Source organism: Lepidochelys kempii, chromosome 28 (genome assembly GCF_965140285.1).
Source record: "Lepidochelys kempii isolate rLepKem1 chromosome 28, rLepKem1.hap1, whole genome shotgun sequence".
Classification (NCBI taxonomy): domain Eukaryota; kingdom Metazoa; phylum Chordata; order Testudines; family Cheloniidae; genus Lepidochelys; species Lepidochelys kempii.
The window spans coordinates 5,809,901-5,824,213 of NC_136407.1; the positions used below are offsets into that span (position 1 = coordinate 5,809,901).

The 14,313-nt window shown below is 52.5% G+C and overlaps 1 protein-coding gene across 25 annotated transcripts in view; it reads right to left on the reverse strand.

Moving 5' to 3' along the window:
• Positions 1-14,313, reverse strand: part of LOC140904202 (uncharacterized) — a 38,123-nt gene that overhangs the window by 23,063 nt on the left and 747 nt on the right. For 2 of the 25 annotated variants that reach the window (XM_073326574.2, XM_073326575.2), the window contains exons 2-5: positions 11,868-12,133; positions 2,079-2,167; positions 1,264-1,390; positions 1,050-1,167 (exon numbers count right to left, since the gene is read on the reverse strand). The exons of 2 other annotated variants lie outside the window; for them this stretch is intronic. In XM_073326574.2, coding sequence (XP_073182675.2) covers positions 1,050-1,167; positions 1,264-1,390; positions 2,079-2,167; positions 11,868-12,133 — 600 coding nt within the window. 21 more of the 25 variants (XM_073326586.2, XM_073326581.1, XM_073326579.2 and 18 more) reach the window with 21 other exon arrangements.

Consider the following 14,313-nt stretch of genomic DNA (forward strand, 5'->3'; position numbering starts at 1 on the left):
ACGATCCACTGTCTATAGCCAAGCGCTGACGTACAACCGCATTTGCTCCAACCCCTCAGACAGAGACCAACACCTACAAGATCTTCACCAAGCATTCTCAAAACTATACCCACACGAGGAAATAAGGAAACAGATCAACAGAGCCAGACGTGTACCCAGAAGCCTCCTGCTGCAAGACAAGCCCAAGAAAGAAACCAACAGAACTCCACTGGCCATCACATACAGTCCTCAGCTAAAACCTCTCCAACACATCATCAGTGATCTACAACCCATCCTGGAAAACAATCCCTTACTTTCACAGGCCTTGGGAGGCAGGCCAGTCCTTGCCCACAGACAACCCGCGAACCTGAAGCATATTCTCACCATCAACGACACACCGCACCATAGTAAATCTAACTCAGGAACCAATCCATGCAACAAACCTCGATGCCAACTCTGCCCACATATCTACACCAGCGACACCATCACAGGACCTAACCAGATCAGCCACACCGTCACCGGCTCATTCACCTGCATGTCCACCAATGTTATATACACCATCATGTGCCAGCAATGCCCCTCTGCTATGTACATCAGCCAAACTGGACAGTCTCTGTGTAAAAGGATAAATGGACACAAATCAGCTATTAGGAATGGCAAAATATAAAAACGTGTAGGAGAACACTTCAACCTCCCTGGACACTCAATAGCAGATTTAAAGGTAGCCATTCTGCAGCAAAAAAACTTCAGGACCAGACTTCAAAGAGAAACTGCTGAGCTTCAGTTCATTTGCAAATTTGACACCATCAGCTCAGGATTAAACAAAGACTGTGAATGGCTACCCAACGACAAAACCAGTTTCTCCTCTCTTGGTGTTCACACCTCAACTGCTAGAAGAGGGCCTCATCCTCCCTGATTGAGCTAACCTCATTACCCCTAGCCTGATTCTTGCTTGCATATTTATGCCTGCCACCCCCAAAACCTCATGGAATTGGAAAAGGTTCAGAAAAGGGCAACAAAAATGATTAGGGGTATGGAACAGTTATGCCAGACCTAACCCCCAGTTTTACTTGAGCGAACAAGAGATATTTGACTCTGCGATACTGCTCCTGTGCTCTGTTCCCAAAGTGTTCTGCAGCAGGGGAGGGTCTCTGGTCGTGTGTGTCTCACTGGCATATTGGGGTGATGCTGAAACAGGACAGAGTAGAGATGGCATTGTAGGGATGGTATGAACCTCATCTCTTCAGTTCCCCTTCCAAGAACAGAGGGGACAGGAATCCTTACCCAGTGTGGTCACATTCTCATAGTTCTCCTGCATGACATCCCTGTAGAGGGCTCTCTGAATGGGGTCCAGCAGAGCCCACTCTTCCCTGGTGAAATACACAGCCACCTCCTCGAAGGTCACCGGCCCCTGAAAGAGCAAGAGTCCAACACTCGGTACCTGTTTCCCCACTCACAGCCCCACTATTTGTGGGGGAGAGGAGCCAATCAAATGGAGCTCTAGGTGCATTGCAGTCAACAGAGTCCCACCCCCACCCCGCTCAGAGCATCCAGGAAACACCAGGGTGAGGGGATGAAGAGAGAGCCCCTCCTCTCTCCCAGCAGATCCATCACACACCTACTAGACACAGACTGATACAGGAGATGGAGCCCTTAGCAGGGTCCAGGGAGAGCTTCCTGGTCGGAAGCCCAATACCCTTCTCATTGTGAGGAGCTGGATATGAAGGGAGGGGCAGCTCCAATATGCCTGACAGGTGGGTGCCCCCTTCATATCTCACAGCACTCGCTGGTTAGTTGGATCAGGCTCCAGCACTATGAGCCAGTTTTCCTAGCTCCATCTAGGTGGGTTATTTTCTGTTTCACAAATCAGGGCATTTCCACCTCCGAACCACATGGGTCTGTTCCTAGAATCTAGGCCACTTATTAAACAACTCCCAGCAGCTTTGCCACCCCCTGTCCTCCTCCCTTTCTCCACCCTGTGCATTTCCTGCTCCGCTCCAACCTCCAAACCAGATGGTGCAAACCTTCCCATCTCCGGCAAATTTGCTGTCCCTCTTACTCCTGCAGGAGCCCACCAGCAACCCCCCGATAATCCCTACCTGAACTAGCTCCTCTGCAGCCATTTCTCTTCCCTGTTCCATGAGAGGATGGGATGAGCTGGAGAGAAACATGCACGTCATTCTGCAGCCTGGGAGGGTGAGAAGGGCAATTGTGGGGGTTTCAGAACAGGCTTCCGTTAATTTCACATCAGAATTCCCCCAGGCCCTTTCCCTGCAGACAGACACCCTAGATTCTGCCATGTTGGAAAAATGCTTGATCTCTTTATTACAGCGCAGACCTGGTCCCTCCTGCCAGGCTAAGCCCACAGAGAGATTTTTAACCGCCTTTCTCCCTTGTCCCCTCACTCTGTGCACTGGGCATGACAGTGATCCCAGGAGTCTGCAGGGGAAGCCCAGACAGAGCCCCTGGCACAGCACCAGGCACCCTCTAACCCACTGCCCAGCTTCCCCAAGAGACCCCCACTCTTCTACAGCCAACAGGCCCCCAGTGATACCCACCTCCAGGACCCATAGCCTCAGGGCTGGGCACATCAGAACCATCCCCTGAAACCCCAAACCTCCAGAACCCACCAACCTGACTAGGGTAACCCCTGCCCAGTCACCCAGAGGCCTCCCTCTTCAGCTCCAGCTGCAATCCCGCCCCCCCCCCCCAACAGTGTTACCTCACAGTGTTTGATAAGTGGATAGAAAGTTATCACCGCCCCCTGCTGGCCATTCAGACAGGCAGAGGGAGCCCTGGGGGATGCTTCTTTAACAGGAGAATGGAAGGCCTGGAGGGCCAAAACAGGTAAGAAATTTCCATGCCCTGTCACCAGCAAATAATGGCCACTATGGATCCACCCCAGAGGCGGCTACATCTTAACACATTGGGAAGCAACCCCTCATATTAAATTAGAAATAGACAACTAGAGAGAAGTGGGGCAAATGTTTAGGGTATTTTATAACAATCTTTGAGATTTGCAGAGAAAACGTGTCACAAACTACGTATTTGATAACATGAGAGAAAAACACCAAGATCTGAGGGGATTTTATATTGCTATTAAATAACTAAAGGGAAAAGGGGGACTGTTTGACTGGATTTTATATGACAGTCCAATACATAAACACAAAGTGATGGTTCCTCCCACTGCCACCATTCACATGGGCAGAAGGGATCCCTTTCAGGAGCTGCTTTAAGAGGGCAAGGGAGAGGGAGCTGGAAGGCTCCCTGGACAAAGGAAGGGGGTTGCAGCAGGGGATGGACAGGTGACTGGCAACTGAGGGCTGGGGGCAACTGTGTTGGGAGTTTGGGGGCAGCAGGTGGGATTGGGAAACGGGGTCCGGGCAGTCTCCATCGGGGGACATGTGCAACTCCCTTCCCTGCCCTTGCAGAGAACGGGCATCTCATCCCATCCCCACTCCATGGGCAGCCAGGTTTTGGGGAATGACTCAGGGCAACAATTTCCCACCTACACAAGGACAAATCGCTGCAGATAAAACGGGTGGGAAAACCTGCCACATCAGAGAGATTTTAAATTGACATTTGAGAATTATGGAGCAAACAGGACAAAATGGGGGGAGATTAGAGAGCTGATCATTTGGGGGCAAATCTTCCTGGATTTTATAGCCACAGGTGATAATGAGAGAGAAAAGGGGAAAAACTTGAGAGAGAATTTGTATGTGGGAGGAAGTGGCACAAACAGGGAAAGGATCCAATTAACTCACCTCCCCCCTTCCCCTGCCCACCACTTCTCCCCTGGGAATTTCCAAGCTGCACAGACACAGTTCAACCCCTCTCTTCCCGCCCCAATGACCTTCCCCTCCCTGCAACTCCTGCTTCTCCCCTCCCCTCCCTTCCATTCTTGACACCTTCCCCCACACCAAAGGGGACACCCTCTGCCAGTGCCTCACCAGGAGCTTAACTCCCGCTCCTCCCCCCAGCCCTGATTTTACCTCTCAGCCCCTCTCCTAATCCTGCCTCCAGCTGCTTGACCCCCTTGACCAGTCAATTTCCGCCCCCTGATCAGACCCTGACCACCCCCCTCCTGCACAACTCAGGCCACAGAATCTCACCCACCCATTCCTGTAACAACCCCCTAACTTATGTCTGAGCTATTGAAGTCCTCAAATCATGGTTTAAAGACTTCAAGGTGCAGAGAATCCTCCAGCAAGTGACCTGTGCCCCACGCTGCAGAAGAAGGCGAAAAAGCCCCAGGGCCTCTGCCAATCTGCCCTGGAGGAAAATTCCTTCCTGACCTCAAATATGGCAATCAGCTAAACCCTGAGCATGTGGGCAAGACTCACCAGCCAGATATCCAGGAAAGAATTCTCTGTACTAACTCAGATCCCACCCCATCTAACATCCCATCACAGGCCATTGGTTATATCTACCGCTAATAGTCGAAGATCAATTAATTGCCAAAATTAGGCTATCCCATCATATCATCTCCTCCATAAACGTATCAAGCTTAGTCTTGAAGCCAGATATGTCTTTTGCCCCCCCTGCTTCCCTTGGAAGGCTGTTCCAGAACTTCACTCCTCTGATGGTTAGAAACCTTTGCCTAATTTCAAGTCTAAACTTCCTGATGGCCAGTTTATATCCATTTGTTCTTGTGTCCACATTGGTACTGAGCTTAAATAATTCCTCTCACTCTCTGGTATTTATCCCTCTGATATATTTATAGAGAGCAATCGTATCTCCCCTCAGCCTTCTTTTAGTTAGGCTAAACAAGGCAAGCTCCTTGAGTCTCCTTTCATAAGACAGATTTTTTCATTCCTCGGATCATCCTAGGAGCCCATCTCTGTATTTGTTCCAGTTTGAATTTATCCTTCTTAACCATGGGAGACCAGAACGGCACACAGTATTCCAGATGAGGTCTCACCAGTGCCTTGTATAACGGTACTAAAACCTCCTTATCCCTACTGGAAATACCTCTCCTGATGCATCCCAAGACCACATTAGCTTTTTTCACGGCCATATCACATTGACGGCTCATAGTCATCCTGTGGTCAACCAATACTCCAAGGTCCTTCTCCTCCTCCGTTACTTCTAATTGATGCTTCCCCAGCTTATAACTAAAATTCTTGTTATTAATTCCTAAGCGCATAACCTTACACTTCTCACTATTAAATTTCATCCTATTATTATTACTCCAGTTTACAAGGTCACCCAGATCCTCCTGTATGATATCCTGGTCCTTCTCTAAATTGGCAATACCTCTCAGCTTTGTATCATCCGCAAACTTTATTAGCACACTCCCACTTTTTGTGCTGAGCTCAGTGATAAAAAGATTAAATAAGATTGGTCCCAAAACTGATCCTTGAGGAACTCCACTGGTAACCTCCCTCCAGCCTGACAGTTCATCTTTCAGTAGGACCCGCTGTAGTCTCCCCTTTAACCAATTCCTTATCCATCCACCTTTCAATTTTCATATTGATCCCCATCTTTTCCAATTTAACTAATAATTCCCCATGTGGCACTGTATCAAACGCCTTACTGAAATTTAGGGAAATTAGATCCACTGCGTTTCCTTTGTCTAAAAAATCCGTTACTTTCTCAAAGAAGGAGATCAGGTTGGTCTGACATGATCTACCTTTTGTAAAACCATGTTGTATTTTGTCCCATTTACCATTGACCTCAATGTCCTTATCTACTTTCTCCTTCAAAATTTTTTCCAAGACCTCACGTACTACAGATGTCAAACTAACAGGCCTATCGTTACCCGGATCACTTTTTTTACCTTTCTGAAAAATAGGAACTATGTTAGCAATTCTCCAGTCATACGGTACAACCCCTGAGTTTACAGATTCATTCATTAAAAATTCTTGCTAATGGGCTTGCAATTTCATGTGCCAATTCGTTTAATATTCTTGGATGAAGATTATCTGGGCCACCCGATTTAGTCCCATTCAGCTATTTGAGTTTCGCTTCTACCTCAGATATGGTAATAACTACCTCCATATCCTCGTTCCCCTTTATCATCCTACCATTATCCCTAAGCTCCTCATTAGCCTCATTAAAGACTGAGGCAAAGTATTTGTTTAGATATTGGGCCATGCCTAGATTATCCTTAACTTCCACTCCATCCTCAGTGTTTAGCGGTCCCACTTCTTCTTTCTTTGTTTTCTTCTTATTTATATGGCTATAGAATCTTTTACTATTGGTTTTAATTCCCTTTGCAAGGTCCAATTCTATTTGACTTTCAGCCTCTCTCACTTTATCCCTACATGTTCTGACCTCAATAAGGTAGCTTTCCTTGCTGATCCTTCCCATCTTCCACTCCCTGTATGCTTTCTGCTTTTTCTTAATCACCTCTGAGATGGTTGCTCATCCAGCTTGGTCTACAACTCCTGCCTATGAATTTTTTCCCCTTTCTTGGGATGCAGGATTCTGATAGCTTCTGCAGCTTTGACTTGAAGCAATCCCAGGCCTCCTCTTATAAAACACAACATACAGAAAAAAATCCCACCACAACATAATGTCAGGCAATTCAGAAAAACAAAAACCTACACTCCACACCATAAGATGACACAATACAAAGAAGAAGAAAGCAACACAAGGCAAACTAACACACCCTAGGACAAAAGTACACAGTGGAAAAGAGCTCAACTCAAACCAACACAACACAGACACCAAACAAGCTGAGGCAAAACAATGCACCATAAAATCATGCAATACAGCATGGTGCGATCACAGTTCCAAATGGCATGATGCAAAACAGTTCAGCATAGAACATGAAAGCACAAAACAGAATTATTTCAATGTAGGCATGGAAGGGATCTTGAGAGGTCGTCTACTCAAGCCTCCTGTGATGAGGCAGGACTAAGTATCCCTAGACATTCCCAGACTGGTGTACCTCTAACGTGGTCTTAAAAACCTCCAATGAAGGAAATTCCACAACAGCTCTTGGAAGCCAACGAGATGCAAACAAAGACCAAAACAAAGCTGTACACACACAAGTTGAGCTTGGGGTTAAGAGGAGAAGCAAGAATCAAACAATCTGGGTTCAGTTCCCAGTTTTGCCCCAAATTTTCCATGCAAACTTGAGCAAATTACTTCAGCTCTCTGAGCTTCATTTTCCCCATCTGTAAAAAGGAGAGTAGCCACTCACCAATTGCCTATTTAGCCTTTGAGCTTTTTGTGGCAAGGACTCTCTGTCACTGTGGGCATGTCTACACTGCAGTTAGACACCGGTGGCTGGCCCTTGCCCCCTGAGTTGTGCTCACACAGCTCAGGCTCCGGGGCTGTTTAATTGTGGTGTAGATGTTCCGGCTTGGTCTGGCACCCTCCCACCTTGCAGGGTCCTACAGCCTGGCTCCAACCCGAGCCCAGACATCTACACTGCAATTAAACAGCCCCTTTCCTGAGCCTTGTGAGCCTGAGTGGGTTTATAATGGCAGTGTAGAGATACCCTTGGTGTCTGTTCAGCACTGTCACAATGGGGACCCTGATCTTTGTCAGTGTCTATGCAGAGCCCTGCACAACAGGGGGCCTGATCTCAGTGGAGGGCTCTGCATCTCCCGGCGTTACAGGATCCCTGATTTTGCTTGCGGTCCCTGCAGCATCTGGCAAAATGTGGGGGTAGGGTCTCTGGCAGGGTCTATGCAGTGCCAAGTACTGTGGCACTGCATAGTGGACGAGAAGCTGGATATGAGTCAGCAGTGTGCCCTTGTTGCCAAGAAGGCCAATGGCATTTTGGGATGTATAAGTAGGGGCATAGCGAGCAGATCGAGGGACGTGATCGTTCCCCTCTATTCGACATTGGTGAGGCCTCATCTGGAGTACTGTGTCCAGTTTTGGGCCCCACACTTCAAGAAGGATGTGGATAAATTGGAGAGAGTCCAGTGAAGGGCAACAAAAATGATTAGGGGACTGGAACACATGACTTATGAGGAGAGGCTGAGGGAACTGGGATTGTTTAGCCTGCAGAAGAGAAGAATGAGGGGGGATTTGATAGCTGCTTTCAACTACCTGAAAGGGGGTTCCAAAGAGGACGGCTCTAGGCTGTTCTCAATGGTAGCAGATGACAGAACGAGGAGGAATGGTCTCAAGTTGCAGTGGGGGAGGTTTAGATTGGATATTAGGAAAAACTTTTTCACTAAGAGGGTGGTGAAACACTGGAATGAGTTCCCTAGGGAGGTGGTAGAATCTCCTTCCTTAGAGGTTTTTAAGGTCAGGCTTGACAAAGCCCTGGCTGGGATGATTTAACTGGGAATTGGTCCTGCTTTGAGCAGGGGGTTGGACTAGATGACCTTCTGGGGTCCCTTCCAACCCTGATATTCTATGATTCTAAGTACAGTGGTGGGGTGTGATCTTGGTCGGGGGTCAGTTCAGTCCCAGGCCCAACGGGGACACAGGTCTCAATGGAGGTCTCTGAAGTGCCCAGCACAATGGAGGCAGCAATCTGGGCCGCAGTCGTGCGCTGCCTGGCACAAGGGGGGCTGTGATCTCAGTCCAGGTCTCAGTTTTACCTGGGAAAATGGGGGGGCCTGATGTCAGTTGGGGTCTCTGCAATGCCCAGCGCAACAAGAGTGCATATCTCAATTGGGGTCTCCACAGCACCTGTCACAACGGTGGGGTCTGGCCTCTGTTGGGGTCTCTGAAGCACCTGGCAGAACAGGAGCCAGATCTCAGTTGGGGTCTCAGCAGTTCCAGGATCAACAAGGTCCCTGATTTTGTTTGCCATCTCTGCAGCATCTGGCACAATGGGAGCCCGATTTCACTGGGTGTTGAGGCAGGGCCTGGCACAACAGGGACCCAGAGCTCAGACAGGGTCACTGTAGCCCCTGGCACAACAAGGTCCCTGCTCTCTGAGCGGGTCTCCGCAGTTCCTGGCACGAGTGCCCCAAACTTGGTCAGGGTCTGTGCAGTGCCCGACTCACTGGGGGACCTGATCTCACTGGCTGTGGGGAGGGGCTCGCAGTGGGGTTTGGGAACATGACTAGCAGGTGGGGGGGGGGGGGGGGGCTGCTGGGTTGGGAAGGGTGGGGGAGGGGAAGTAGCAGGGGCTGGGAAACTGAGGACTGGGCCGTCTCCATGGGGGGGGGGCACTTGCTCCTCCCTCCAATTTCTGGGCCTTTCCAGGCCCTGTGGCCAGCAGAGCGCGGCCCCCCCAGCCCAGCGGTGTCCCTGTCCCGGGGCTCTGCCCGTTCACCCTCTGCCCGTTTCAGAAATCACTCCGGGGAACGATTCCCCCCTAAACCGGGACAAGTCACTGCAGGTAAAATGGGGGGGGGACACCCCCCCCAACGCTGAGATTTGAACTGGCCACGGGCGAAGTGGGGAGGAAACGGGGTCCGGGGGGGGGGGGCAGAGCCCGTCTCAGGGAGGTGGGGGAAGGGGGGGGGTCGTCGCTGCCGGGAGGGAAAGGGGGCAGGGCGGGAGCGGGGGGAGCCCCGGGGGGGGGGGGGCAGCGGGAAATCCGAGGGGATCTCAGCCCCCCCGCTTCCTCTCCCCCCCCGGCCATGTCCGGGCTGCGCCGACATTTTCCCCCCGCCCCTTTCCCCAGGTCCCCCCCCGCCCGGCCCCACGCAGGGACCCCGGGGGGGCTGGTCCCCCCCCCGGACCCTGGGGCAGCGTCACCGCCCGGCCCCGGGGCTCGCTCCGGTACCTGGAAGCTGCAGCTCCGCAGCGGGGCGGCCCCAGGGCGGGAGCGGGACCCAGGCTGGGCCCGGGGGGGGGGGGGGGGGAGTGAACGGAGGTCTCCCCCGCACAGACCCTTCGGCCCCGCAGCCACGGGTGAGCTCTGCCTCTGCGCATGCCCGACTCTCCCCCCCCCCCGATCACCGCATGCCCAGAGCCAGGCGACACCAACCCCTCCTCCGCCTCCGGCAGAGGCTCCAACGGCACCGCACGAGCCAGGCAGAGCCGCAGCGCGGTTCTTCCCCCCTCCCCACGTCACTTCCACTCCCACGAGACTCAGGAACTACACCTCCCAGCCTGCCCCGGGGCGGCGCCTCCGGCCTCTCCAGCCCAGGTACGGGCGGGCCCCGCGGCCAGCCGAGCGGGGGAGGGGGAGTTGCACCGCCTGGAACAAGGCCCCTAGCTCCACAGCGCCCCCCAGCACCTGCTGCCCGGAGAGCGCGCGACCACCCAGCAGCGACACAGGCCCCGCCCCTTCCGCTGCTGGCCCCGCCCCACGCTGGCTCGGCTCGCCCGAACTGCGCATGCGCCGTGACCCTCGCCGCCGCCCCGGCCCGCTCTCTGTCCTCGCTTGTCCTGGCGCGCGGCCGCCTGCTCCTCGGAGGGGTCACAAGGGATGGGGGGCGGGTGTCAGGGGCAGAAATTTACTGGCCGGGGGGAGGATCAAGCTACTGTGGGGAGCGGCAGGAGAGGGGCTGAAGGGGAAAAGTCGGGGGGTGCGGGGACAAAGGCCCCGTTTCCGGAGGGGGAGAGGGGGCCATGGTTACCCCGTGGGATGAGCCCGCTGCTGTGCTCGCAGCTATGGGGCGGGGCGGGGCGGGGGCAGGGGCGTTTTTAGTTCCCCTCCCAGGACGCGGCATGTCAGCCCCGGAGCAGGGGGCCGGTTCCTGGGGTCCCCATCCCTGGACTGTCCGTGCTCAGACCTATCTTATCCCAGTGCTGCAGCCCCCCCCCCCCAGAAGCACCCCCCCAGATCCCCTCACGGCCCAGTGCCCCGCCCCACACAGCCCCAGCACTGCCACAACCGCACAGACCCCCCCACTTCCCAGCACCCTGACACACATAGATCTCCCCCACTGCACAGCCCCCCAACACACATAGATCTCCCCCACTGCACAGCCCCCCAACACACATAGATCTCCCCCACTGCACAGCCCCCCAACACACAGATCTCCCCCACTGCACAGCCCCCCAACACACACAAATCTCCCCAGTGCCCCCCACTCCCCAAAAACATGCAAACCTTCCCCACTTCTGAGCACCCCCCCAGAGCCTCTAGAGACCTTCTCTCCCACACCCTGACCCCCCTCCCCCCATCCACAATAGCCAGCCCCAATGGGAGGTGAGGGGCCAGATCCGGCTGTGTGGATTGGTTAGAGGGGTCCATAATGGGCCCCTTCCCAGTGTGGGTCTGGTGCCACAGAGCCATTGGCACCATTGTAAACCCAGGACTGACCCCCAACCCCCTCCCACAGCAAAGCTTCCTTGGACCTGTTCTGGACGCTGCCAAAAAATATAAAAACTTGCTGTCCCTGGTGCTACTTTAGTGCTACAGAGACTTGGTGGAGTGAACTAAATTACCTCCGTTCCCTCAAACTCTGTGAAACACATTTTGGGTATTATCGTTATCATTGTATGTCTACATGAAGTCTCATAACTGTTCACAAATTTGTCTTATTTGCTGCGGTGATTCCCTGAATTGTGCTCTCTTCCTTGTAATCCATTTTAATTATAGTTTTGCTCCTTTAAAAATGTTATTTCTATTACTCTGAACACTTTGTCATTTATCTGTATTATCATTGTGCAATGCATGTCATGGTGCTCTGTATTTCTTATTTTAATAGCTAATGCTCATCAAAAAAAATTAAGTAGTTATTGGTTTTAGGAATTCCATCTGTGTTTCTATTATAGCACTTGGTATGGTTTTTGTACTTTGATTTGTAATTAGGAGTTTTTAATTCTACCTTTCTTTTTCTTTTAATAGCACAAGTTTATTTTGTTTGGTCATATGACTTCCAGTATAACTGATTTCCTGTCCTGTTTTCAACAATTCCTTTGCATTTGATCCAGCAATGAGGATTGCCTTTTGCTGCATTTATTTTGACTGTTAATCCAGCCCTTAGTGTCCCATGTTCACACATCATTGCTTGTGTGTAGAAGTTGACTCACAAATATTCAGTGTGTGTATTAATATTGTGTCATCTTACATCCTTCCCAAGGTGTCACGGAGTCCCTGGGCGATGCTCTGGAACTGCTCCCCCTGAAGCCAGTCAGGACTCTGGGGCAGTCGCCTTTCTGTGAGCAGCCTGTCTTCAGGACACACAGCTCACACTGCTTCCACCTTCCTGGGTCTGACCTCGGAGCATTCAGCATCCTCTGCCCCTCCGTGCATTTCCCACAGCGAGTCCGTTCAGGCGGGGCTCCTGGGGAAGCCAGAGGGTCCTGCACCCCAACTTTGCAGTCAGACGGGACTCTCAGCCAGCCAGTAAAACAGAAGGTTTATTAGATGACAGGAACATGGTCTAAAACAGAGCTTGCAGGTGCAGAGAACAGGACCCCTCAGCTGGGTCCATTTTGGGGGGCAGTGAGCCAGACAACCCCGTCTGCCCTTCACTCCATGTCCCAGCCAGCCCCAAACTGAAACTCCCTCCAGCCCCTCCTCCTCTGGCTTTGTCCCTTTCCCAGGCCAGGAGGTCACCTGATTCCTTTGTTCTCCAACCCTTTAGCTCTCACCTTGCAGGGGGGAAGGGCCCAGGCCATCAGTTGCCAAGAAACAGGGTGTCGGCCATTCTCTGTGTCCAGACTCCTGCACACACCTGCCCTCTAGGGCTCTGCAATGATCATACACGCTTACCCCACCACCTAGACACCCAAGAACTGCCCAGGGGAAACCGAGCCACCCCCACACCACTCGGAGGAAACATCAAGAACAGTCCCACTTCATCACACAAGGGTAAAAATCTTCTGCAATAATGAAGGTTTGGGCTGATGAACAGTGGCTACAGAACTTTTGGATGCTCAAGTCCATATTCCTGCATCTGTGTGCAAAACTCACTGACTCATAAAAGCTACACTGACAAGGGAGAAGCAAATATAGATTGCACTATGGGGACCTGCAACACCAGGTCAATCAGAGGTCCCTCTATTAAACCAAGGTGGAATGGAATTCTTTAAGTAGTGAGAACATATTGTTAAAGATCATTTCATGTTCAATGCTCTGTTAATACCTCTGCAGTCACAGAACAAAGTACTGTAGTATTACTGGGTTTCAGATGGTTGTCTCTTACAACTTTAAGTTTTCATATGTAAGGCGACTGTAGTCCCCTTACTAAAACTCAGTGGGGGTGTTTTGGTTAGCTAGCTCCCAGTACCAAAAGAAAGGGGAAGGGTCGATGGGAAATCAGGACCCTGAGACTGACAGTCCTCTGGAACAATGGGGAAAGGCCAATGCTCTAGGTCAGCCTGAGTGACAGGAGGGCCAGGCTAGTCAGGAGGCCTGGGGTTCCCATCCTCCGTGTGAGCTGGAATTGCCTGGGTCAGACAGAGTGGGGCCAAGCTAAGGAGAAAGCAGGGTCCTGAGCTGGGCTGGGGAGCAGAGCTGTGCCAGAGCCAGAGGGGCCAGGAAAGCAGCCCATGAAGCAAATCAGTTCTGGGAGCAGAGCAGACCTGTCCTGGGAGCCGAGCTGCAGGAACCAGAGCCAGGGGGGCCAGAGAAGCAGCCCAGGGAGCTGGAGGCAGAGCAGCAGCAGCGGTAAGGAAGAGTGGAACTGGAGCTGTGTCACAGTGGTGGAGCTGGGGCTGGAACCATCTGGAGCTGGGTGCACTGAGGGGGACCTTGGGCAGCGGGCCCAGCGTAGGGAGATGCCCCCAGCCAAGAGGCCTTGCAGGTCAGACTGGGGGGGGGAGGGCGGTGGCGATGCTGGGAAGAAGGGTCCTGCCACCTAGAGCCTGAGAGCGTGTGGCCACCGCCAGAGCGAGTGTCCGAGCCGCAGCATCCCTGCAGCACGGCCAGGGCCTGAGACGGAGCCTCGGACTTTGGAGGAACAGACTGAACTTGCCTGGCACTCCAGATACACTGGTTGTGATGTCCCCGTTCCACGGAGTGGGGTGATGTGTTTTCCTTTAACCTTTCCTATTTTTTCCTTATTTTTAAAAATTGATTTTGGTTGAATACATTATTTGCTTTCAACTGCATGTAATGATCAGCGGGGCAGGGAAGCGTCCCCGGAGAGGGGACACCCTAGCCCCTGCCCTTAAGTGACCACAACAAGGTTGGGGGTTGAAACATAGACTATCAGGGTTGGAAGGGACCTCAGGAGGTCATCTAGTCCCACCCCCGGCTCAAAGCAGGACCAAGCCCCAGTTTTGGCCCCAGAGCCCTAAACAGCCCCCTCAAGGATTGAACTCACAACCCTGGGTTTAGCAGGCCAATGCTCAAACCCCTGAGCTAGCTTGTTCCTCCCTCCCCTTCCTGGGCCTTTCTGTGGCCAGCAGAGCGCGGCCCCCCCAGCCCAGCCCAGCCCCTGTCCCGGGGCTCTGCCCCCCTCTGCCCGTTTCAGAAATCACTCCGGGGAACGATTCCCCCCTAAACCGGGACAAGTCACTGCAGGTAAAGTGGGGGGGACACCCCCCCCCAGGCGGAGATTTGAACTG